The sequence below is a fragment of the Entelurus aequoreus genome, linkage group LG01, assembly GCF_033978785.1.
Source record: "Entelurus aequoreus isolate RoL-2023_Sb linkage group LG01, RoL_Eaeq_v1.1, whole genome shotgun sequence".
In the NCBI taxonomy this organism is placed as follows: Eukaryota; Metazoa; Chordata; class Actinopteri; order Syngnathiformes; family Syngnathidae; genus Entelurus; species Entelurus aequoreus.
In genome coordinates, this window is record NC_084731.1 from 7420467 (window position 1) to 7445744 (window position 25278).

The window sequence follows — 25278 nt, forward strand, 5'->3', positions numbered from 1 at the left end:
GGCCAGTTCCTTGGTACTCTGAGCTCCTGCATCCTTCTTGAGTATGTCCACGTATGTTAGTGTGGGACGTCCTCTTGACCGATGCCCATGTGTTGGTTCCCACAGTACCAATTTGCTGGCTGGCAGCTGCTGATGCCTTTGGCAGTGCCCTGCTAGTCTCATTCTCCTTACAGCAATCTTCTCGCTCACCCTTGGTATTCCCCTGTAGAGGACTCTGTTGGTTACGTGCGCACTCTTGTTGATATTATGCACTGCACGCAGCATCCTGGTGTAGCAACCATCCAGAGACCTCCCCAGGATTGGCTTCAGGGTCCAGCATTCGCTGCCATAGAGGAGAACGGACTCAACTGTCGCGTAGAAGAAGCTGAGTTTGATTTGGCGGGGTAGGTTGGAGTTCCATACATTGGTCATGCCGTTCAGGTCCCTCCATGCAAGTGCCAGTCAATCAGCATGCTAAATCAAACTATAACCTACATTCTTGTATGACAACAGAATGGCTAGCAGAACAGAAGGCAGAGGAAACTACACATTTTGATTTAGTATTTGCTAGTTGAACTTTGTGCATGGGAGTTTGCCCAACTAGTCTACATGTGCTTTGTGGACTTGGAGAAGGCATTCGACCGTGTACCCGAGGAAGTCCTGTGGGGAGTGCTCAGAGAGTATGGGGTAACGGACTGTCTGATTGTAGCGGTCTGCTCCCTGTATGATCAGTGTCAGAGCTTGGTCCTCATTGCCGGCAGTAAATCGGACACGTTTCCAGTGAGGGTTGGACTCCGCCAAGGCTGCCCTTTGTCTTCCCCTTCGTTAAAGGCCTACTGAAATGCGATTTTCTTATTTAAACGGGGATAGCAGGTCCATTCTATGTGTCATACTTGATCATTTCGCGATATTGCCATATTTTTGCTGAACGGATTTAGTAGAGAACATCAACGATAAAGTTCGCAACTTTTGGTCGCTGATAAAAAAGCCTTGCCTGTACCGGAAGTAGCGTGACGTCACATGTTGTGGAGCTCCTCACATCTGCACATTGTTTACAATCATGGCCACCAGCAGTGAGAGCGATTCGGATCGAGAATGCGACGATTTTCCCATTGATTTGAGCGAGGATGAAAGATTTGTGGATGAGGAAAGTGAGAGTGAAGGACTAGAGGGCAGTGGAAGCGATTCAGATAGGGAAGATGCTGTGAGAGGCGGGTGGGACCTGATATTCAGCTGGGAATGACTAAAACAGTAAATAAACACAAGACATATATATACTCTATTAGCCACAACACAACCAGGCTTATATTTAATATGCCACAAATTAATCCCGCATAACAAACACCTCCCCCCTCCCGTCCATATAACCTGCCAATACAAATCAAACACCCGCACAACACACTCAATCCTACAGCCCAAAGTACCGTTCACCTCCCCAAAGTTCATACAGCACATACTGTGTATTTCCCCAAAGTCCCCAAAGTTACGTACGTGACATGATTGGTACCAAAATGTACGTTGTTATGTATTTCAATACTTTTCAAAATAAAGAGGACCACAAAAATTTCATTATTGGCTTCATTTTCACAGAAGCACTTACGATTAAACATGTTTCTTATGGCACCCAAAGAAAAATATAAAATGATTGTAATTACAATTAAAAGGCACATTAAAAACATGGACTCTGTCGGATGAGGGGGTGTATTGGGATTGGGCCAAAATGTAGGGATCGGGCTAAAAATTAGAGTTAAGGGCGTGTATTGAGACTGGACCTAATTCCGTGTGTCCTGCTTTGGGTCTGACTTTGGTGACATTTCAAATTTTGTGTCTCAGATGGCAGATCAAAACATCAAACATTTGGAAGATCTACAAGATGAATATGACTTCAAGTTAAACACTTGGAAGACCATAGGTAAGACCTGCCTCCAAGGCTCAGATACGTAAAGGTCGCATTAAGAAGGTGACTTAAATGTTGTGTGTTTGCGTAGAGAACGAACTTAATGACATGACGCCAAAGGAACTGGAGAGGGAGAAGATGATCATTGGTAGGATGTGCTTGGAGCTGAAGACCAAACGACAGGTTGGTTCATTCTTGGTTTATTGCTGCTGGAATCTGATGTCACACAACAGTGGCAGCTGACTGTCATCGTAAAACTGGTACCGTACTAAAATTATTTCGATACTTTTCGGTACTTTTCTAAATAAAGGGGACCACAAAAAAATTGCATTATTGGCTTTATTTTAACAAAAAATCTTAGGGTACATTAAACATATGTTTCTTATTGCAGTTAAGTCCTTAAATAAAATAGTAAACATACTAGACCACTTGTCTTTTATTAGTAAGTAAACAAACAAAGACTCCTAATTAGTCTGCTGACGTATGCATTGAAATATTGTATCATTTATCTACCTATTATTTTGTCGACATTATTAAAGACAAGTGGTAGAAAATGAATTATTAATCGACTTGTTCATTTACTGTTAATATCTGCTTACATTCTCTTTTAACATGTTCTATCTACACTTCTGTTAAAATGTAATTATCACCTATTCTTCTGTTGTTTGATACTTTACAGTAGTTTTGGATGATACCACAAATTTGGGTATCAATCCGATACCAAGTAGTTACAGGATCATACATTGGTCATATTCAAAGTCCTCATGTGTCCAGGGACGTATTTCCTGAGTTTATAAACATAATATAAATAAAAATAAACTAAAGAAGATTTTGTGATGTTAAAAATATTGATGTAATCATAGTAGTATTGACTAGATACGCTATTGTACGTGGTTTTAATTATAGTGGATGTTAGGTGTAGATCCACCAATGGCGTTTGTTTATATTGTAGCGTTGGTGCTGCAGGGAATTCTGGGAATTTGTTCTGTAGTGTTTATGTTGCGTTGCGGTGCAAATATTCTTCCATTTCCTTTGTTGTTTGATACTTTACATTAGTTTTGGATGATACCACAAATTTGGGTATCAATACGATACCAAGTAGTTACAGGATCATACATTGGTCATATTCAAAGTCCTCATGTGTCCAGAGACGTATTTCCTGAGTTTATAATCATAATATACATTTTTTTTTAAATGAAAGAAGATGTTGTGAATTATGCCAAAAAATATCGACGTAATCATAGTCTCGACTAGATACGTGCCTGTACTTGTTATGAGCAAATCCATGGCACCTATTATGCTCGATAACATGCTTACCAATGTTTACTCTCAGCTGGAGCATTTGGAGGCCTTTGTTAGTTCCAATTGTGTGAAGTTCCACTTGCGATTAGACTAAGGCCATGTCTACACTAAGTTGTTTAACCCCTAAAAGGAATAATTATTTAGCCTAAGCCCCGTTTTAGCCACGCTAAACCATCGTTCAAGGTCCCCCTCCTCGGACACATTTTTACACGGCTAAGTGCGCCGTGTATTTCTTGAATCTCCGGCACTTAGCTTTGTATGGACTCATTGATCGTTTACAGACTGAGTTCGGAGAGGAAGTGACGCCAGAAAGACACAAAAGAACTGACATCAGAAAGAACGCGCCACAGCCAGCTTCATAATAAAGCGGTTTCGTAACTCGGAGCTAACCACTGGAAATATGAAGACGAGTCATCCAGACATGCCCGTGTTTCTCCTTCCTCTACATGTACCATGTGGAAATCACACATGAATACCTTAAGAGAACGCGATTGCAGCTATTTGAGATACAACACTTTCCAATGTCCAGGTCAGCTGTGATTCTTCTTAGCGAAAAACTGTGTCCGTTTGTCGAAGGAGAGACAACCAGAATGCGAGCTCCCGTGGATGTGATAAAAAAAGTAGCTTGTGCTTTGTATTACCTGGCCGTCGAGGGAAGACTACGGAAAACATTGAATGCTTTTGGACTGGCAAAGCAGACTTTATCAGTTATTGTCCGCCATGTATGTCGGGGACTCAACGTCTAGGTCCAGACTATATAAAGTCACCAAAAAGGAATGGACAATGAAGGTGAAGGCAAAAGAGTGAGGAGTGTCCTGACCAGATATCTAGATGCCTAGATTGATTGATGTAAAATGTTCTTTATCACATTGTTTACATGTCTAAAAAAGATTTGATTAATTGATGATGTCTCAGGTGTGATTCACTACAATAGGGCCCCACAGCACACTGGATTCCAGATAATTGAAATACCACAACACTGGATATTGTTCAGATAAGTTACATTTAAGAACTTGCACACAAAGCAACACTGGAGGTGACCATGACGTGCGCATTTTCCGCGCATGCGTACTAGGTCGCGTTGGGGGAGGGGGTCTTAAACGGTGGCATTGTTGTGTGTGGACACGGATAAAATTAGGTGGGACTTACCCGGGATAACCTCAGTGTAAACGGGGCCTGAAATGCAGCAGAGAGTCACTATGCCTCCTCTTTCTCCCATCAGGACGTTGTTCACCAACTGACGGAGCTACTGGACGTCAGTCAGGCTTTACTGTCGGACCTGATCTCAGAGGAGCTGCCCGAGTGGAAGCAGCGGCAGCAGATTGCCTGCATTGGTGGACCACCTAATGCTTGCCTGGACCAGCTGCAGAATTGGTGGGTACTGTCAAAGCCAATGGTGTACTATATCTATATCTATGGATGTACTATATACATCAACTATTTGTGCGCTTGCAGGTTCACCACACTAGCAGAGACCCTTCAACAGGTTCGCCAGCATCTGAAGAAGCTGCAAGAATTGGAGCAGAAGTTCACTTATGACAGCGACCCCATCCCCAAGAAGAAAGATATCCTTGAGGACCGAGCTATGGATCTCCTTAATAACCTCCTTAGCAAGTACTTACTGATTTTTGGTCTATTGGCTGATTGTTATGCCATTGTGGCGATGCCTCATCCAGTTCTGTTGTGTGTGTGTGCAGCGCTTTGGTTGTGGAGAGGCAGCCCTGCATGCCCGCCTACCCACACAGACCACTGGTGCTGAAAACCGCCGTCCAGTTCACTGTAAAACTGCGGTAAGTCGGGACTTTGCTGCCGCTTAGGTTTGCATTTCAAAACAAGACACAACTTTGTGAGTTTCGAAGATCCCCATTGTCTGCTGTGTGTTCAGGTTCCTGGTGAAGTTGCCCGAGTTTAACTACCAGCTCAAAGTCAAAGCTGTATTTGACAAGTACGATCTCACTCCTGCGAAGCTTCACTGCCACGTTATTTGAACTTGTTGTTGATGTGTCGTCTTCATTTTCCCCAGGGATGTGGCGGAAAAGAAAGGGTACGTTTTCAAACCATTTACACATACAGCGGTTCTGTGCCTGGGTCTTTGTTCTCGATTCTCGTAGTCCACTTCAAAAAGTTAAGACGGAAAAGATTTAATTCAATTAGTAAACACAGTGAATTGTCAAAAATTCACTTGTGGTTTTTAATAAATAACTGATCTCTAAATCTCTTAAAAACAAACTATAGAATAGAACAGAATAGAATGAACTTTATTGTCATTATATCTGCATATAACGAGATTAAGGACTCCAACTTAAGGTGCGGTAGTGGGAACAAATATGGGGTAAAAATAGATTACACAACAGGTAATAAAGAAAAAACTAACAATTGAAATAAACAGACTACTATCCAATAAAAATAATGAGCAATCCTGTACAATATACTAAACACTATAGAAATACAAAATACTGTACAATATTCAGAACAAGACAAGAGTACCGGAGTAATAAATAACAATCCGTGTCGGACGTATTGCACTCGAAGGGTAATATTGCACAGTAGGGTATTAGGGTAGGATATTGTATAGGGGTGAATTATTACTATAAGTTAAGAGTTCAAGATGGTGACAGCTCTGGGAAAGAAGCTGTCTCTGAGCCTGTTTGTTCTGGCTCTGATGCACCTGTAGCGCCTGCCCGATGGTAGCAGGTGGAAGAGGTGGAAGCCAGGGTGTGTGCTGTCCTTGGTGATGCTTTTTGCTCTGTTGAGGCAGTTGTGTAAATCCTTCAGGGAGGGTAGGGGGCTTTATGACCCTCTGAATCGCCTGTTTGTCTGCTTCAGTGCAGCTGGCGTACCACACTGTTATGCAGTACGTCAGCAGGCTCTCGACAGCCGAGCGATAGAAGGGACTAGGAGAAAAAAACATGCACATAGAAGTTAGCGGGACGTTTATAAATAGAGTAAATGAACACAAAGTCTTGGGGTTAAGATAGACACTACTGACTTGGAAACCACATGTGAGAGCAGTACAGTCTAAATTGGCTAAGGGTGTCTCCATTTTGTGGAAAATGCAGAAATTACCAAATCAAAATTCACTAAGAACGATTTACTTAGCTCTTTTATTCCCGCATTTACAGTATCGCGCTGAAGTTTGGGGGCACACCTACAGAGACACTATAGAACCACTATTTAAGGTCCACAAAAAGACAATTAGAATGATGCATTATGCCCCATATAGAGTTCATACCAATGATCTGTTCATAATGAGTAATTTTCTTAAACTACATGATATAATCCAACACAGTAGCCTTCAAGTTATGTTTATGGCCTCACAAAGTGCTCTACCTGAGTCTGTTTTCACTCAGAGATGGTCCACATGAACTCAGGGGTGTCCTGAAATTCAAACATAACATGATAAATTCCACATCCCAGCAGCAATACTTGTATTGTGATTTCCCTATCAAATGATTAAAAAAAGTAAGTTCACTTTGTATGCCGAGGACTGTCAAGTGGACCACATTGGAAATGAGCCTTTTGGCTTTTTGTGCCATCCATTTGCCCTTTTAAAGCATTACATGGATTCAATTCTTGAAGATGTCAATAAACTTCTCAATCAATCAGTGAGACATGCACCTGTGCCTCTCAGGTTCCGCAAATTCAACATCCTGGGAACAAACACCAAAGTCATGAACATGGAGGAGTCCAATGGCAGCCTGGCCGCAGAGTTCAGACATCTGGTCAGTTTGGTGTATTATATTGACTGCAGTTCATATTCTAACATAGGATGTTTCAATATTTAACAGTTTTATGACCGCTTAAGAAGTGAAGTGAGCTACTGAACACATGTTTTGTTTTTTCAACAGCAATTAAAAGATCAGAAATTATCAGTCAAAACTAACGAGGTAAGATTGTTTGATCTTTGTATTTGTGACTTGAAATATACAGCAAGTGAACCTGCTAAAGGGGTCATGTTATGAATGTTATCTATACTCTCAGTTTTTTATAAGTTACCGCCAATGTTGAAATGATCAATTTTCATAGGAACGGAAGCAGTACCAGGTAGCATCTTTTTTTTCACAATGCACTTCCGCCATGACCCGCCCCCGCCGAATTTTTATTGGTTGACGTGTGTGTGTGACGATTGCTGATATATACGCCTAGTCTTTTGCGTGGATGAGATAAATAATATTATTTGATATATTACTTAGACTTAGACTTCCTTTTTATTGTCATTCAAATTTGAACTTTACAGCACAGATAAGAACGAAATGTTGTTACATAAGCTCATGGTAGTGCAGCGGTAATGTGTTAATAATTTCACACATAAGTCGCTCAGAGTATAAGTCGCACCCCCGGCCAAACTATGAAAAAAACTGCGACTTATAATCCAAAAAATATGGTATGTATGTATATGACATCACATGGACAAAGATAAGACCTTCTGGAGCAAAGTTCTGTGGTCGGATGAAACAAAAATGTAGCTGTTTTGGCCAAAATACCCAGCAATATGTTTGGAAGACAGAAAGTAAGGCCTTTAATCCCAGGAACACCTACCCTACCGTTAAGCATGGTGGTGGTAGTATTATGCTCTGGGCCTGTTTTGCTGCCAATGGAACTGGTGCTTTACAGAGAGTAAATGGGACAATGAAAAAAGGAGGATTACCTCCAAATTCTTCAGGACAAGCTAAAATCATCAGCCCGGATGTTGGGTCTTGGGCGCAGTTGGGTGTTCCAACAGGACAATGACCCCAAACACACGTCAAAAGTGGTAAAGGAATGGCTAAATCAGGCTAGAATGAAGGTTTTAGAATGGCCTTCCCAAAGTCCTGACTTAAAGGCCTACTGAAAGCCACTACTAGCGACCACGCAGTCTGATAGTTTATATATCAATGATGAAATCTTAACATTGCAACACATGCCAATACGGCCGGGTTAACTTATAAAGTGCAATTTTAAATTTCCCGCTAAACTTCCGGTTGAAAACGTCTATGTATGATGACGTATGCGCGTGACGTCAATGGTTGAAACGGAAGTATTCGGACACAATGTATCCCAATACAAAAAGCTCGGTTTTCATCGCAAAATTCCACAGTAATCTGGACATCTGTGTTGGTGAATCTTTTGCAATTTGTTTAATGAACAATGGAGACTGCAAAGAACAAAGTTTTAGGTGGGATCGGTGTATTAGCGGCTGGCTGCAGCAACACAACCAGGAGGACTTTGACTTGGATAGCAGACGCGCTATCCGACGCTAGCCGCCGACCGCACGGATGATCGGGTGAAGTCCTTCGTCGCTCCGTCGATCGCTGGAACGCAGGTGAGCACGGGTGTTGATGAGCAGATGAGGGCTGGCTGGCGTAGGTGGATAGCTAATGTTTTTAGCATAGCTCTGTGAGGTCCCGTTGCTAAGTTAGCTTCAATGGCGTCGTTAGCAACAGCATTGTTAAGCTTCGCCAGGCTGGAAAGCATTAACCGTGTAGTTACATGTCCATGGTTTAATAGTATTGTTGATTTTCTGTCTATCCTTCCAGTCAGGGGTTTATTTCTTTTGTTTCTATCTGCAGTTAAGCCCGATACTATCACGTTAGCTCCGTAGCTAAAGTGCTTTGCTGATGTATTGTCGTGGAGATAAAAGTCACTGTGAATGTCCATTTCGCGTTCTCGACTCTCATTTTCAAGAGGATATAGTATCCGAGGTGGTTTAAAATACAAATCCGTGATCCACAATAGAAAAAGAAAAGTGTGGAATCCAATGAGCCAGCTTGTACCTAAGTTACGGTCGGAGCGAAAAAAGATACGTCCTGCACTGCACTCTAGTCCTTCACTCTTACGTTCCTCATCCACGAATCTTTCATCCTGGCTCATATTAATGGGGTAATCGTCGCTTTCTCGGTCCGAATCGCTCTCGTTGCTGGTGTAAACAATGGGGAAATGTGAGGAGCCTTTCAACTTGCGACGTCACGCTACTTCCGGTACAGGCAAGGCTTTTTTTTATCAGCGACCAAAAGTTGCGATCTTTATCGTCGATGTTCTCTACTAAATCCTTTCAGCAAAAATATGGCAATATCGCGAAATGATCAAGTATGACACATGGAATGGATCTGCTATCCCGTTTAAATAGAAAAAATTCATTTCAGTAGGCCTTTAAACGTGTGGACAATGCTGAAGAAACAAGTCCATGTCAGAAAACCAACACATTTAGCTGAACTGCACCAATTTTGTCAAGAGGAGTGGTCAAAAATTCAAGCAGAAGCTTGTGGATGGCTACCAAAAGCGCCTTATTGCAGTGAAACTGGCCAAGGGACATGTGAGCAAATATTAACATTGCTGTATGTATACTTTTGACCCAGCACATTTGATCACATTTTCAGTAGACCCATAATAAATTCACAAAAGAACCAAACTTCACGAATGTGCTCCAATCACTCTATCACAAAAAAAACAAGAGTTGTAGAAATGATTGGAAACTCAAGACAGCCATGACACTATGTCTTTTACAAGTATATGTAAACTTTTGACCACGACTGTAGCAAAGAAATCAAACAATGTACCGTATTTTTCGGACTATAAGTTGCAGTTTTTTCATAGTTTGGCCGGGGGTGCGACTTATACTCATGAGCGACTTATGTGTGAAATTATTAACACGTTAGCGTAAAATATCAAATAATATTATTTCGCTCATTCACGTAAGAGACTAGACGTATAAGATTTCATGGGATTTAGCAATTAGGAGTGACAGATTGTTTGGTAAACGTATAGCATGTTCTATATGTTATAGTTATTTGAATGACTCTTACCATAATATGTTACGTTAACATACCAGGCATGTTCTCAGTTGGTTATTTATGCCTCATATAACGTACACTTATTCAGCCTGTTGTTCACTATTCTTTACTCAAATGTCTATTCTTGGTGTTGGGTTTTATCAAATAGATTTCCCCCAAAAATGCGACATATATATGTTTTTTTCCTTCTTAATTATGCATTTTTAGCCGATGCGATTTATACTCCGAAAAATACGGTACTAAAATGATTCACTTTAAGAAACTGTTCAAACTTAAAATATTTGCACAGTACAATTAAGAAGAATCCTGATTAAAAAAAAAACACCTTATTCAACCTTATTAAAAAAAGTTGAAAATCTTACTCATCTCATAAAGCAGTGGTCCCCGGGCCGCGGACCGATTGGTACCGGGCCGCACAAGAAATTAAAAAAAAAAAATGTTTTTATTTTATTTTATTTTTTTTTTATGAAATCAACATAAAAAACACAATATATACATTATATATCAATATAGATCAATACAGTCTGCAGGGATACAGTCCGTAAGCACACATGATTGTATTTACAGGTATTTATGTAAAAAAAAATAAAAAAAATTTTTTTTAAAAATAAGCACCCCCCCCCCAACCCCCAGTTGTTTGCAAATGTGGTTACAATGCTAAAACATGAAAAGTTAAAGCTAAAAAAAGAAATACACTTTATTGAGTTAACATTATTTCTTTATAGGGGGAAAGATGTGATGTTATGAGCTAGGAATATAACAACTACACTACCCAGCATGCAACGGGAGTGACGAGCATGAAAGTGTTGTTGCATGTCGCCACCCGGCAGCTAAGACTGAGGTTATGAGCACGCTGTGAAAGTAAACGTCAAGAACTCAGCCAACACGCCTCGTCTGCATTATTTATAATTAGACAGACAACACATACACAGTGTGATTTTGTTTGTTTACAAGGAAAGAAAAACAAAAGTTAAAAAAGGGAGATGTGTTGTATATATATGTATGTGCTGCGGTTGCTTTAAGAACGTTGCGACAGTTGCCGTAAAGGAGGTGCGTTGCTAGCCTGGTTGCTATGTTTCCGGTTGGTCGTAAAAGTGTTGGTCATGTGTTTGTACCCTGCTCAAATCTCTCAGTAAAGTTATTCATTGGATTATACCTTTTTGTTTTGAACCTTATTACACCTTGGAGCGCTTTTTCCGGTCCATTGTTTTTCCTGCTTTCGCTATCTGCGCCTAATGACTGAGCTACGTGACGTCATTTCTTGTGATGTCTCACGGGGCATTTCTGGTCGGGACGGGATTCCAGGGATTCGAATAAAGAACCAACTCTTTTTCTTTACTATAGTGGTCTCGATAACGGGTACCAGTTCTCAAAAAGGGATTCGAGTCCGAGGACTCGGTTCTTTTCTTATCGAACAACCGGGAAAACCGGTTTCGAGTATCATCCCTAATTATAAACTGTATAATGATCAAAATATTTTCAGAAATACTCACTTCTGTAAGGTGTTGTATCCACACTAATATATTGTATGCCCACGGCTCTGTTTCTGTGTTTAGGTAATGATGGTTACTAAGGAGCTCCACGTGCTGAGCTTTGAGTCGATGCTGCAGCATGACCAGTCGGGGATCAGAATCCAACTGGAGGTGAGATGATGAGAGTTGTGGAGGATGATTCAATCAAGCAATCAAAGTTCATTTATATAGCCCTAAATCACGAGTGTCTCAAAGGGCTGCACAAGCCACAACGACGTCCTCAGCTGAGATTGAGTTTGGAGATTATAAAATGACTGTCTCTGTCTCAGGCGGTGTCTCTACCCGTGGTGGTGATCTCCAATGTGATCCAGCTGCCCAGCGGCTGGGCCTCCATTCTGTGGTACAACATGCTGACCACGGAGCCGAAGGTGACCACTAAGTAGGGCTGGACGAAAAAGTGTATCTCGATGTATTTTTCCTTAAGCTCGATTGTCAGGTGCAAAACCCTGATGACATCTATTAAACAGACAAGAAGCAAGGAATTACACAGAGACAGAATTCAATTTAGCTCATTGAGGAGAAACATCTGGGCTGTACTTATTGTACAGTCTTCCACCACGCTCTGACAAGAGAATTCTACGCCTCCTCCTTTATTTGGACTTTCCCTGATTACATAGCAACAGCTGTTTCTAAGGGGCGAGGGGGTCGTAAACAGCCGTCGCCCTTGGTCACAAAACAGTTTAAAAAAAAAGACGCCTGGAGCTTGCGTCCGGTCCTGCTTCCTCTCCGCTTTGTAGATCTGGGGTCAAGACAAGATCTTCCTGTGGATTACAATAGATCAGAAAAACCGACGCCTTCATGTCGCTTCCCATCCTACACAGTGGAGTTTTACAAGCCTTTTGCTTGGTAAGATCAAAGACAGCTTTTGTCCTCTCGCCGGGAACTCATGGCAACACAAAGTTTTGTGATAACTTAGATACAATTATTCTGACATTGATATTCGATATATATCTCGATATATTTTCCGGTGAAAGTATACATATAAAGATAATAATTTTCAAGCGGGTTTCACTGAAATTGAAGTGAATGACAACTGTAGTGCAAACAGTCAGTGGCACTTTTATTAACCCAGTTAGTCAAGATAGGCATTAACAGCACAGAAAGTGGATAAGATGAAATCAGTGTGCTAACATTGTTCAGTAGAAATCAACAGCAGGGCTAAGAGCTGGAACTAATAATGCTACACATCATCTAATAAGGAATGTTCATTTACTAAAAATTAAATGATTATTCACAACATTGCTGTTTACGGCAGACGAACTGCTTTACTTTACGGTAGACTAAACGTGACTGCTGTTGTTGTGTGTTGTTACCGCGCTGGGAGGACGTTAATGAAACTGCCTAACAACAAACCCACATAAGAAACCAAGAACTCGCCCTCGATCATTCTACAGTTATGACGTCATTGGGCAGGCAATCTGTTTATATTGTGGGAAAGCGGACGTGAGAACACGCTGTCCCCACTCAGGTCCGCATTGAGCTTTAGGGGGCGTGGCCTCCAGCTGAGGCTGAATACCGGGAGTTTGTCGGGAGAAAATTTCTGCCGGGAGGTTATCGGGAGAGGCGCTGAATACCGGGAGTCTCCCGGTAAAAACGGGAGGGTTGGCAAGTATGCCATAATTTGTCTCACATTGTTTTTTTTATTTGCCCAGCAATCCTTCTATTTTTCTGCATGTTAAAAATATATTTTTTAATGTAAAAATTACCTTTCATTTTAAAATCAATGAAGCCGTTTACACAAAAGCTAAGCAGTTATCTTTTTGTATATTGTACACAAACCGTACCAAAAATGAACAGTGACCTTAAACTGTTAAACTTATACTGTCACACCCCAACCGGCAACAAAGAACTTAAAATATTAGCTGTTGCTTTCTACCTCAGATTTTATGTGGAACCAAAGAAGAGTTTTTGGTTTCAAAGTGCACTGGTTGAAATGGAAAAATTGGATATGAGGTTCAGCATGGACGAATAGAACAGACAAGCCATTGTAATGTCTGCTCGCGGAAAAACAAAAATCCTAATCTACGATTTGACTCCCTCGAATGGCCTTGACGCTCCAACAACAGGAGCAGGCTGTTCTGAAAACATCCCAGAAGACACCTCAATGATGGACGCTTTTGACCTCCCTCCCTCCTCAACGACACCTGGAGTCGAACTTTTGCTTGCATGCAGAACGGCCCCAGGCCTATGGACACTACATCCACACACCCAAGACAATGGGCATACACACCCTTTCCTCCCCACCCCACACCTTCACCACCGCTTGATTCCCTTTTGGGGTGATGGACGGCTGGCAGCGCTTCATAGCAGCAGTCGACCTCCAGGGCCCCAACTCCCCGTTGCGAGTTGTCGTGATTAAATGTAACATGTTTATGTGTGCATGGCATGGAGGTTTTTTCCCACTCCAGACTAGGCCCCCTTAGGAGCCCAGTCTAGATTGTATTTTTTTACTCATCTTCTTCCCCAGCGTTTTACCTTTTTCTCACCTTTTACGGGGCGCCTCGTGGCAACCCATCAGCGTTGCTGTTCTGTAACCCTGTACACTGTTTGTTTGTCTAATCTTGAATGGGTTTGTGCTGAAAACATAGTTTCGTTGTACTTGTTGCAATGACTATAAAGACCTATCCAATCCTATTATCTCAACTGAACTGTGTCTTTCTATCAAAAAAAGTGATCTCTTTTAGAAGTTCGAAATGTTTCCAGCCCATTTTCATCCACAGTGTATTTCCTTCACAGGACCTGGAGTTCTTCATGACTCCTCCGTCAGCAAAGTGGTCCAGGCTCTCTGAGGTTCTAAGCTGGCAGTTTTCCTCCGTTACCAAGCGAGGCTTGAACCAGGAGCAGCTTAACATGCTGGCCGACAAACTGCTGGGTCAGAACTAACTTCTATGGAACACTAAACGCATGAACAACATGTTGAGTTAAATAATGTTTGAGTATCTTCTTGAGTTGATGAAAAGGGACTGTGACTCTCTGCAGGGTCCAAAGCTCAGAGGAACCCAGATGGGATGATTCCCTGGACCAAGTTTTGCAAGGTGACAAACACAAATAACGACACAGCTCTTCAGAAGTCTGATTGTGTTTACACTAAAACCGTTTTCTGGTTGTGTTTACCAGCAAAGCTCCAATGAGAAAGCTCTTTCCTTCTGGTTGTGGATTGAAGGAATCCTGGATTTGATTAAGAGACACCTGCTTTTACCCTGGAATGACGGGTGAGTTTCACTTGTTCACAACTAGGGCTGGGCGATATATCGAATATACTCGATATATCGTGGGTTTGTCTCTGTGCGATGTAGAAAATGACTATTTTGTGAGTATTCGAGTATGCGTTCTCACACAGTGGCGGTGGTTTGGCTTCAAGCGGGAAGATGTTGAACAGACAACCGTAATATGTCGAGTATGCGGCAAAAGCGTTGCCATAAAAGGTAGCAGCACTACTAATGTGTAGCATCATTTGGAAAAGGCCCCCTGCTAGAGGATGAAGAGTGCTTGAAACTCCGCATGTCAACATCTCCGGCCTGTGCCACGCCCAACAAAATGCCGAAGCAACCAGCACTGACCCAATTGAGCCTGGCGTCTTCCATCTCCACATCAACACTGGATGAAAAAAATAGTCAACAACAGAAGGAGATAACGTCCGCAGGAACCTACCACACAGTGAAGGACATACACTATTTGATTTCCTATTATGCAGCTCAGAGTTTCCCATAAACTGCCAAGATACCTGTGGCGGTGGGGGCGTGGCTATGGGCGTGGTCACCATGACATCGAGTAATTTGCATAATTTACTACAATGATATGATTTTCTCAAAAAATGTATACTTACTAATTACTAACAGTTTTGTTTTAAACGTCCATCCATCCATTTTACAATATAATTACAACACTTTATGTATATATTTATATACAGATTTGAACAATGAGTTATTCACTGAAATATATTTATTAATTGTGGTTCTTACAAAAAATATATCTTATAAAATATAAAAGCTAAAATGTCTCTTAAAGTTCTGCCCCTTTAATTAGTGCATACTAAATAATTTAACTTTAGCCTACTACTACAAGCATATTATTTACCAGCAACATAAAGTGAAACAGAGGCAGAGGTGTCCTGCCACAGTCAGTAACAAATAAACAGAAAACAGTAGTGGTCAAATACAAATAAGGCAACAAGAGAAGTATCCTACACTTCTCTTTTGTAAAGTAAATCTGAACAGCCTATATGGACATCTACATCAACTATATGATTTGCCTGAGAAGCTGGACAGGACAAAAAAAAAAATTTTTTATTTTATTTTATTATTTTTTTATTTGTGGCGGACGTAATTCTTTCGTGGCGGGCCGCCACAAATAAATGAATGTGTGGGAAACACTGCAGCTCATTTTTATTTGACAGTTTTTTTTATATTTTGTGTGACATCATGCACAAAAGTGCACTTTGTTTTTAACTATTGTAGTGGCGCTCTGTACAAAAAAAATGCACTTTGATTTAGTGTTGTTTTGATATGTCATCTTAGTGACATCATGCACAAAAGTGCACTTAATAGCTTGTTTTAAAATGTCTCTGACAATCTTGCACTTTCTGTTTTGGGAAGGCCATTCTAAAACCTTAATTCTAGCCTGATTTAGCCATTCCTTTACCACTTCTGACATGTGTTTGGGGGTCATTGTCCTGTTGGAACACCCAACTGCGCCTAAGACCCAACCTCCGGGCTGATGAGTTTAGGTTGTCCTGAAGAATTTGGAGGTAATCCTCCTTTTTTCATTGTCCCATTTACTCTCTGTAAAGCACCAGTTCCATTGGCAGCAAAACAGGCCCAGAGCATAATTCTACCACCACCATGCTTGACTGTAGGCATGGTGTTCCAAGGATTAAAGGCCTCACTTTTTCTCCTCCAAACATATTGCTAGTGAACGAGAATGTTTTAATGTAGACACATAGAATCATCATACTGCTGTGATTATATGCATCAAGTGTTCATTCAAGGCTAAGGCAAAAATATGGAGATATATATGGTGTATCGTGACATGGCCTAAAAATATCGAGATATTAATGAAAGGCCGTATCGCCCAGCCCTACTCACAACTGTCGAATCCTAAGCGTCTTAGTACTCAAAGCCAGCGTTTGTACTTCCTGTGTGTGCAGCTATATCATGGGTTTCATAAGTAAGGAGCGCGAGCGGGCTCTGCTGAGCGACAAGTGTCCAGGGACCTTCCTGCTCAGGTTCAGTGAGAGCAGCAAAGAAGGAGCCATTACCTTCACGTGGATCGAACATGACATACACGGTGAGCGCCATTCATAAATTGTTCACTCAAGTCTTGTCACTTGCATTTAGACCAGTCCAGTGTGTGGCGCAGTGGCCTCTTTGCAGCTCGTCCCTCATGTGTCATACCTTATTTTTGCGCTTTGCCGCTCCCCTTTTTATGTTACCGTATTTTCCGGACTATAAGGCGCACATAAAATCCTTTTTTTTCCCTCAAAACTCGACAGTGCGCCTTATAACCCGGTGTGCCTAATGTACGGTATAATTTTGGTTGTGCTTACCGACCTCGAAGCTATTTTATTTGGTACATGGTGAAATGATAAGTGTGACTAGTAGATGGCAGTCACACATAGGAGATACGTGTAGACTGCAATATGATGGCAGTCACACATAAAGGATACGTGTAGACTGCAATATGATGGCAGTCACACATAAGAGATACGTGTAGACTGCAATATGATGGCAGTCACACATAAGAGATACGTGTAGACTGCAATATGATGGCAGTCACACATAAGAGATACGTGTAGTCTGCAATATGATGGCAGTCACACATAAGAGATACGTGTAGACTGCAATATGATGGCAGTCACACATAAGGGATACACGTAGACTGCTATATGATGGCAGTCACACATAAGAGATACACGTAGACTGCCATATGATGGCAGTCACACATAAGAGATAGGTGTAGACTGCCATATGATGGCAGTCACACATAAGAGATATGTGTAGACTGCAATATGATGGCAGTCACACATAAAGGATACGTGTAGACTGCAATATGATGGCAGTCACACATAAGAGATAGGTGTAGACTGCAATATGATGGCAGTCACACATAAGAGATATGTGTAGACTGCAATATGATGGCAGTCACACATAAAGGATACGTGTAGACTGCCATATGATGGCAGTCACACATAAGAGATACGTGTAGACTGCAATATGATGGCAGTCACACATAAGAGATACGTGTAGACTGCAATATGATGGCAGTCACACATAAGAGATACGTGTAGACTGCAATATGATGGCAGTCACACATAAGAGATAGGTGTAGACTGCAATATGATGGCAGTCACACATAAGAGATACGTGTAGACTGCAAAATGATGGCAGTCACACATAAGGGATACACGTAGACTGCAATATGATGGCAGTCACACATAAGAGATACACGTAGACTGCAATATGATGGCAGTCACACATAAGAGATACGTGTAGACTGCAATATGATGGCAGTCACACAAAAGAGATACGTGTAGACTACAATATGATGGCAGTCACACATAAGAGATACGTGTAGTCTGCAATATGATGGCAGTCACACATAAGAGATACATGTAGACTGCAATATGATGGCAGTCACACATAAGAGATACGCGTAGACTGCAATATGATGGCAGTCACACATAAGAGATACGCGTAGACTGCAATATGATGGCAGTCACACATAAAGGATACGCGTAGACTGCAATATGATGGCAGTCACACATAAGAGATACGTGTAGACTGCAATATGATGGCAGTCACACATAAGAGATACGTGTAGACTGCCATATGATGGCAGTCACACATAAGAGATATGTGTAGACTGCAATATGATGGCAGTCACACATAAAGGATACGTGTAGACTGCAATATGATGGCAGTCACACATAAGAGATAGGTGTAGACTGCAATATGATGGCAGTCACACATAAGAGATAGGTGTAGACTGCAATATGATGGCAGTCACACATAAGAGATATGTGTAGACTGCAATATGATGGCAGTCACACATAAAGGATACGTGTAGACTGCAATATGATGGCAGTCACACATAAGAGATAGGTGTAGACTGCAATATGATGGCAGTCACACATAAGAGATACGTGTAGACTGCAATATGATGGCAGTCACACATAAGAGATACGTGTAGACTGCAATATGATGGCAGTCACACATAAGAGATACGTGTAGACTGCAATATGATGGCAGTCACACATAAGAGATACGTGTAGACTGCAATATGATGGCAGTCACACATAAGAGATACGCGTAGACTGCAATATGATGGAAGTCACACATAAGAGATACGCGTATACTGCAATATGATGGCAGTCACACATAAGAGATACGCGTAGACTGCAATATGATGGCAGTCACACATAAGAGATACGTGTAGACTGCAATATAAGAGATACGTGTAGACTGCAATATGATGGCAGTCACACATAAGAGATACGCGTAGACTGCAATATGATGGCAGTCACACATAAGAGATACGCGTAGACTGCAGTATGATGGCAGTCACACATAAAGGATACGTGTAGACTGCAATATGATGGCAGTCACACAAGAGATACGTGTAGACTGCAATATGATGGCAGTCACACATAAGAGATACGTGTAGACTGCAATATGATGGCAGTCACACATAAGAGATACGTGTAGACTGCAATATGATGGCAGTCACACATAAAGGATACGTGTAGACTGCAATATGATGGCAGTCACACAAGAGATACGTGTAGACTGCAATATGATGGCAGTCACACATAAGAGATACGTGTAGACTGCAATATGATGGCAGTCACACATAAGAGATACGTGTAGACTGCAATATGATGGCAGTCACACATAAGAGATACGCGTGGACTGCAATATGATGGCAGTCACACATAAGAGATACGTGTAGACTGCAATATGATGGCAGTCACACATAAGAGATACGCGTGGACTGCAATATGATGGCAGTCACACATAAGAGATACGCGTAGACTGCAATATGATGGCAGTCACACATAAGAGATACGTGTAGACTGCAATATAAGAGATACGTGTAGACTGCAATATGATGGCAGTCACACATAAGAGATACGCGTAGACTGCAATATGATGGCAGTCACACAAGAGATACGTGTAGACTGCAATATGATGGCAGTCACACATAAGAGATACGTGTAGACTGCAATATGATGGCAGTCACACATAAGAGATACATGTAGACTGCAATATGATGGCAGTCACACATAAGAGATACATGTAGACTGCAATATGATGGCAGTCACACATAAGAGATACGTGTGATTATGATCAAAATAAATGTTTGTAATTGTAGATTTAAAAATATATATTTGCCTGTAAAAGTAAAAAAAAAGATAAATACACATATTTTAGTTTAGTAATAATAATAATAGACTTTATTTGTAAAAAGCACTTTACATTGAGTAAACAACCTCAAAGTGCTACAGTGTATTAAAAAAAATAAAAATAGAAAGATAATAAAAAATAAAAACTAGAACAGCCAAATAGCTAGAACTAGTATGCATACATCTAAAAAAGGGAAAATAAGGGTTTTTAAGCCTTTTTTAAAGGCATCCACAGTCTGTGGTGCCCTCAGGTGGTCAGGGAGAGTGTTCCACAGACTGGGAGCGGCGGAGCAGAAAGCCCGGTCCCCCATTGTTCGTAGCTTTGTCCTCGGAGGTTGGAGGAGGTCTTTTTTTCTTTACTAAAGTTACCTGCTTGGCCCACTTTGACCCACATGAGGTTTTAGCGTGTTTAACATACAAAAGGTGAAGCATATCCAAGTAGCCCTAATTCCTTTTCTGTATGTAATTGGAAGCCTGACATTGACAAATGCTCATGACTTCTCCCACCAGACAACCCAATCTTCCACTCAGTGGAGCCGTACACAAAGAAGGATTTGACTGCGGTCCGGCTGGCCGACATCATCCGCACCTACAAGGTGATGGCGGCGGACGACATCCCCGATCATCCGCTCCGCTTCCTCTACCCTAACTTCCCAAAAGACGACGTGTTTGGGAAATACTACACCAAAAACGCAGAAGGTAAGACGCGGATGATTCCCCTTTTTATTGTACAAAAAGTCGTCACGTTGTGTAAATCATAAATAAAAAGAGAATACGATGATATGCAAATCCTTTTCAACTTATATTCAATTGAATAGACTGCAAAGACAAGATATTTAACGTTCCAACTGGAAAACTTTGTTATTTTTTGCAAATATTAGCTCATTTGGAATTTGATGCCTGCAACATGTTTCAAAAAAGCTGGCACAAGTGGCAAAGAAGACTGAGACAGTTGAGGAATGCTCATCAAAGACTTATTTGGATCATCCCACAGGTGAACAGGCTAATTGGGAACAGGTGGGTGCCATGATTGGGTATAAAAGCAGCTTGCATGAAATGCTCAGTCATTGATGGGGTGAGGGTCACCACTTTGTCAACAAATGCCTGAGCAAACAGTTTAAGAACAACATTTCTCAACCAGCTATTGCAAGGAATTTAGGGATTTCACCATCTACGCTCCGTAATATCATCAGAAGGTTCAGAGAATCTGGAGAAATCACTGCATATTACGGACCTCAGGTGGTACCGCATCAAAAAGCGACATCAGTGTGTAAAGGATATCACCACATGGGCTCAGGAACACTTCAGAAAACCACTGTCAGTGACTACAGTTGGTCGTTACATCTGTAAGTGCGAAGTTAAAACTCTCCTACGCAAGGCGTAAGCCGTTTATCAACAACACCCAGAAACGCTGGGGCCGAGCTCACCTAAGATGGACTGATGCAAAGTGGAAAAGTCTTCTGTGGTCTGACGAGTCCACATTTAAAATTGTTTTTGGAAACTGTGGACGTTGTATCTTCCGGAGGTGATATCCTTTACACACTGATGTCGCTTGTTGATGCAGTACCGCCTGAGGGATCGAAGGTCACAGGCTTAGCTGCTTACGTGCAGTGATTTCTCCAGATTCTCTGAACCCTCTGATGATATTACGGAGCGTAGATGGTGAAATCCCTAAATTCCTTGCAATAGCTAGTTGATAAATGTTGTTCTTAAACCGTTCAACAATTTGCTCACGCATTTGTTGACAAAGTGGTGACCCTCGCCCCATCCTTGTTTGTGAATGACTGAGCATTTCATGGAATCTACCTTTATACCCAATCATGGCACCCACCTGTTCCCAATTAGCCTGTTCACCTGTGGGATGTTCCAAATAAGTGTTTGATGAGCATTCCTCAACTTTATCAGTATTTATTGCCACCTTTCCCAACTTCTTTGTCACGTGTTGCAGGCATCAAATTCTAAAGTTAATAGATAGATAGATAGATAGTACTTTATTGATTCCTTCAGGAGAGTTCCCTCAGGAAAATTAAAATTCCAGCAGCAGTGTACAGAATTGAGATCGAATTTAAAAAAGTAAATAATGGGGGTATAAATGGAAACAAAATAGAAAAATATTACAATAGAATAAAAACAAAAAGCATCAATGAGAATACAAATATAACAGTAAAATAAGAATATGACAAGAGAAACTAGGCATTAGTGACCATGTTATGAAAACGTATTACACTGTTATTGTTTTGCATCCCCCGTCATTCTAATACCCCCCCTCCCTCCCAGAGAGGAGTTGTACGGTCTAATGGCGTGTGGGACCAAGGAGTTTTTTAGTCTATTAGTCCTGCACTTGGGATGAAGCAGTCTAGCACTGAACAGGCTCCTCTGGCTACTGACAACGGTATGCAGAGGGTGACTGGCATCATCCAGGATGCTCACTAGTTTTTCCACAGTCCTCTTCTCTGCCACCGTCACCAGTGAGTCCAGTTTTAGTCCGATCGTAGAACCGGCCCGCCTGATCAGTTTCTCCAGTCTGGAGCTGTCCTTCTTAGATATACTGCCCCCCCAGCACACTACGATGTAGTACAGAACACTGGCAACCACAGACTGGTAGTACATCCACAATAGTTTTTTACAGACGTTGAAGGAGTGCAGCCTCCTTCAGGAAGTACAGCCTGCTCTGTCCTTTCCTGTACAAGTGGTCCGTGTTAACAGTCCAGTCCAGCTTGTTGTCCACCCACACCCCGAGGTACTTGAATGAGTCCACGGTCTGTACCTCGACTCCCTCGATCACAATAGGTTGTGACCTTGGACTCGACCTCCCAAAGTCAATGACCAGCTCCTTGGTCTTTGAAGGGTTAAGCTGCAAGAGGTTCCTGTGGCACCAGACAACAAAGTCCCTCACCAGCCTCCGAAACTCCTCCTCTCTGCCGTCCCTGATGCACCGTACGATGGCTGTGTCATCCGCGTACTTCTGGATGTGACACAGCTCTGAGTTGTAGCAGAAGTCAGCGGTGTACAGGGTGAAGAGAAGAGGGGCCAGCACCGTTCCCTGCGGTGCTCCGGTGCTGCTGATCACAGTGTCAGATGTGATGTCCTTCAGTCTGACGTACTGTGGCCTATGGGTGAGGTAGTCTGAAATCCAGGCAACCAGGCAGGGATCCACTCGCATTCTGTCCGGCTTGTCCTGGAGTAGGCGGGGCTGGATAGTATTAAAGGCACTCGAGAAGTCCAGGAACAGGATCCTCCCAGCGCCATTTCCCTTATCCAGGTGTGAGTGATTATTGATTATTTGCACAAAAAAAAAATGTTTTATCAGTTTGAACATCAAATATGTTGTCTTTGTAGCATATTCAACTGAATATGGGTTGAAAAGGATTTGCAAATCATTGTATTCCGTTTATATTTACATCTAACACAATTTCCCGACTCATATGGAAACGGGGTTTGTAAGTTGAAAATGATTTGCAAATCATTGTATTCTGTTTTTATTGACCGTTTATTTAACTTCACCGGTTTTGGGGTGTTGTAGATGTGCATGGGAGGATTTGTATTTGATTTGTACTTGAATGGCATCCAGCTCCGGAGCCCATGGACGTGGAGAACACACACAGCGGCTACATGAAGACGGAGCTCATTTCGGTCTCGCAAGTGTAAGCGAGTCCTTTCGAATTCTTGCGTCGGAACTCTCGAGTTGATCACTTGTGTCTTCCACCGTGCAGACCTCCGTCCCACATGCAGGGGAAAATCATGCCCATGTCACATGAGGTGTATCAGTTTTTGGAGCAGACAGTCAGTCCCAAAGACATCAAGGACGCAGTGAGACCAGCATCCAAACTAATCTCATGAAATCAATACAAGCAATGTAATGAAACAGCCATTTTTCTCTGATTTCTCCCCAGATGAATGGCGACTTTGACAATCAGAGCTGAGGAGGTTTGCCCTACTTTATTCCATCACAGAACTTTGGGAGAAATTTTAAACTCTTTAATGTCTAATCTTACTTTGTCGCCAATGTGCTTCTCTTGCATTCTTAGCGTTATCAGTGGCTCTTTGTGTGAAGTTACGAGAAAGATGAGGATACGGTGGCAGCTCGGCCTGCATTGTCATACAACAGCCATGTGGACATACCTGGAAGAAATGTGACTATTCAATGAGAAAAGTGCAGATAAGAACATGTAATGTTCATGCACGTACAAATTGTTGTATTGTAAACGCAGAATTATTTGATGAAAATCAACACAATTTGGGTTTATTCTGTCTTGACAGTGAAGGATTTGAATAGTCTTACTGCTAATTACATACAATACAGGCCAAAAGTTTGGACACACCAATGGGTTTTCTATATTTTCATGACTATTTACTATCAAAACTATGAATGAACACATGTGGAGTTATGTACTTAACAAAAAAAAGGGGGGAATAACTGAAAACATGTTTTATATTCTAGTTTCAATCCACTTTATTTGTATAGCACATTTAAACAATAAAAAGTGCTGCACAACAATATTAAAAACAATATTCAAATATTATTCTTAGCTCCACCAATGACTGAATAAAAACCACAAAAAAATAAATAAATATAAAAACAATATAAAAATAAATATGATTAACAGCAATTTTAAAGGGTAAAACCAATTTAAAACAATAACATTTTTAAATTGTTTTATTATTTCTTCGGTCACAAAAAAACAAAAAAATAAATATAAAAACAATATAAAAATAAATATGATTAACAACGATTTCAAAGGGTAAAACCAAATAAAACAATACATTTTTGAATTTTTTTTATTATTTGTTCGGTCACAAAAAAACAAAAATACAAAAAATTTTATATAAAACCAATTTAAAAACAATATAAAAATAAATATGATTAACAACGATTTTAAAGGGTAAAACCAATTAAAACAATACATTTTTTAAAATGTTTTATTATTCCTTCGGTCACAAAAAAATAAATACAAAAACAATATAAAAATAAAATATGATCAACAACGATTTTAAAGGGTACAACCAATTAAAACAATACATTTTTTGTAATTTTTTAATTATTTCTTCTGTCACAAAAAACAAAAAAATTAATATAAAACCAATATAAAAATATGATTAACAACGATTTTAAAGGGTAAAACCAATTAAAACAATACATTTTTTAAATTTTTTTATTATTTCTTCGGTCACAAAAAACCAAAAACAAAAATACAAAAAATTTTATATAAAACCAATACAAAAACAATATAAAAATCAATATGATTAACAACGATTTTAAAGGGTAAAACCAATTAAAACAATGCATTTTTTAAATGTTTTTATTATTTCTTCGGTCACAAAAAAATACAAAAAAATAAATATAAAAATAAATATGATAAAAAACGATTTTAAAAGGTAAAACCAACTAAAACAATA

General features: G+C 40.8%; 1 protein-coding gene across 1 annotated transcript in view; it reads left to right on the plus strand.

The window, feature by feature from the left end:
• Positions 1 to 25278, plus strand: part of LOC133647624 (signal transducer and activator of transcription 1-alpha/beta-like) — a 51000-nt gene that overhangs the window by 23941 nt on the left and 1781 nt on the right. The window contains exons 6-25 of the mRNA XM_062043350.1: positions 1813 to 1891; positions 1968 to 2059; positions 4401 to 4552; positions 4634 to 4792; positions 4876 to 4968; positions 5064 to 5123; positions 5202 to 5222; positions 6810 to 6900; positions 7027 to 7065; positions 11505 to 11591; positions 11750 to 11848; positions 14217 to 14352; positions 14460 to 14515; positions 14598 to 14692; positions 16627 to 16766; positions 20392 to 20580; positions 23453 to 23525; positions 23595 to 23691; positions 23775 to 23808; positions 23910 to 25278. The exon at positions 23910 to 25278 is cut by the window's right edge and continues 1781 nt beyond it. Coding sequence (XP_061899334.1) covers positions 1813 to 1891; positions 1968 to 2059; positions 4401 to 4552; positions 4634 to 4792; positions 4876 to 4968; positions 5064 to 5123; positions 5202 to 5222; positions 6810 to 6900; positions 7027 to 7065; positions 11505 to 11591; positions 11750 to 11848; positions 14217 to 14352; positions 14460 to 14515; positions 14598 to 14692; positions 16627 to 16766; positions 20392 to 20580; positions 23453 to 23525; positions 23595 to 23691; positions 23775 to 23804 — 1788 coding nt within the window. The 3' untranslated portion in view covers positions 23805 to 23808; positions 23910 to 25278. The remainder of the gene's footprint in view (positions 1 to 1812; positions 1892 to 1967; positions 2060 to 4400; positions 4553 to 4633; positions 4793 to 4875; positions 4969 to 5063; positions 5124 to 5201; positions 5223 to 6809; positions 6901 to 7026; positions 7066 to 11504; positions 11592 to 11749; positions 11849 to 14216; positions 14353 to 14459; positions 14516 to 14597; positions 14693 to 16626; positions 16767 to 20391; positions 20581 to 23452; positions 23526 to 23594; positions 23692 to 23774; positions 23809 to 23909) is intronic.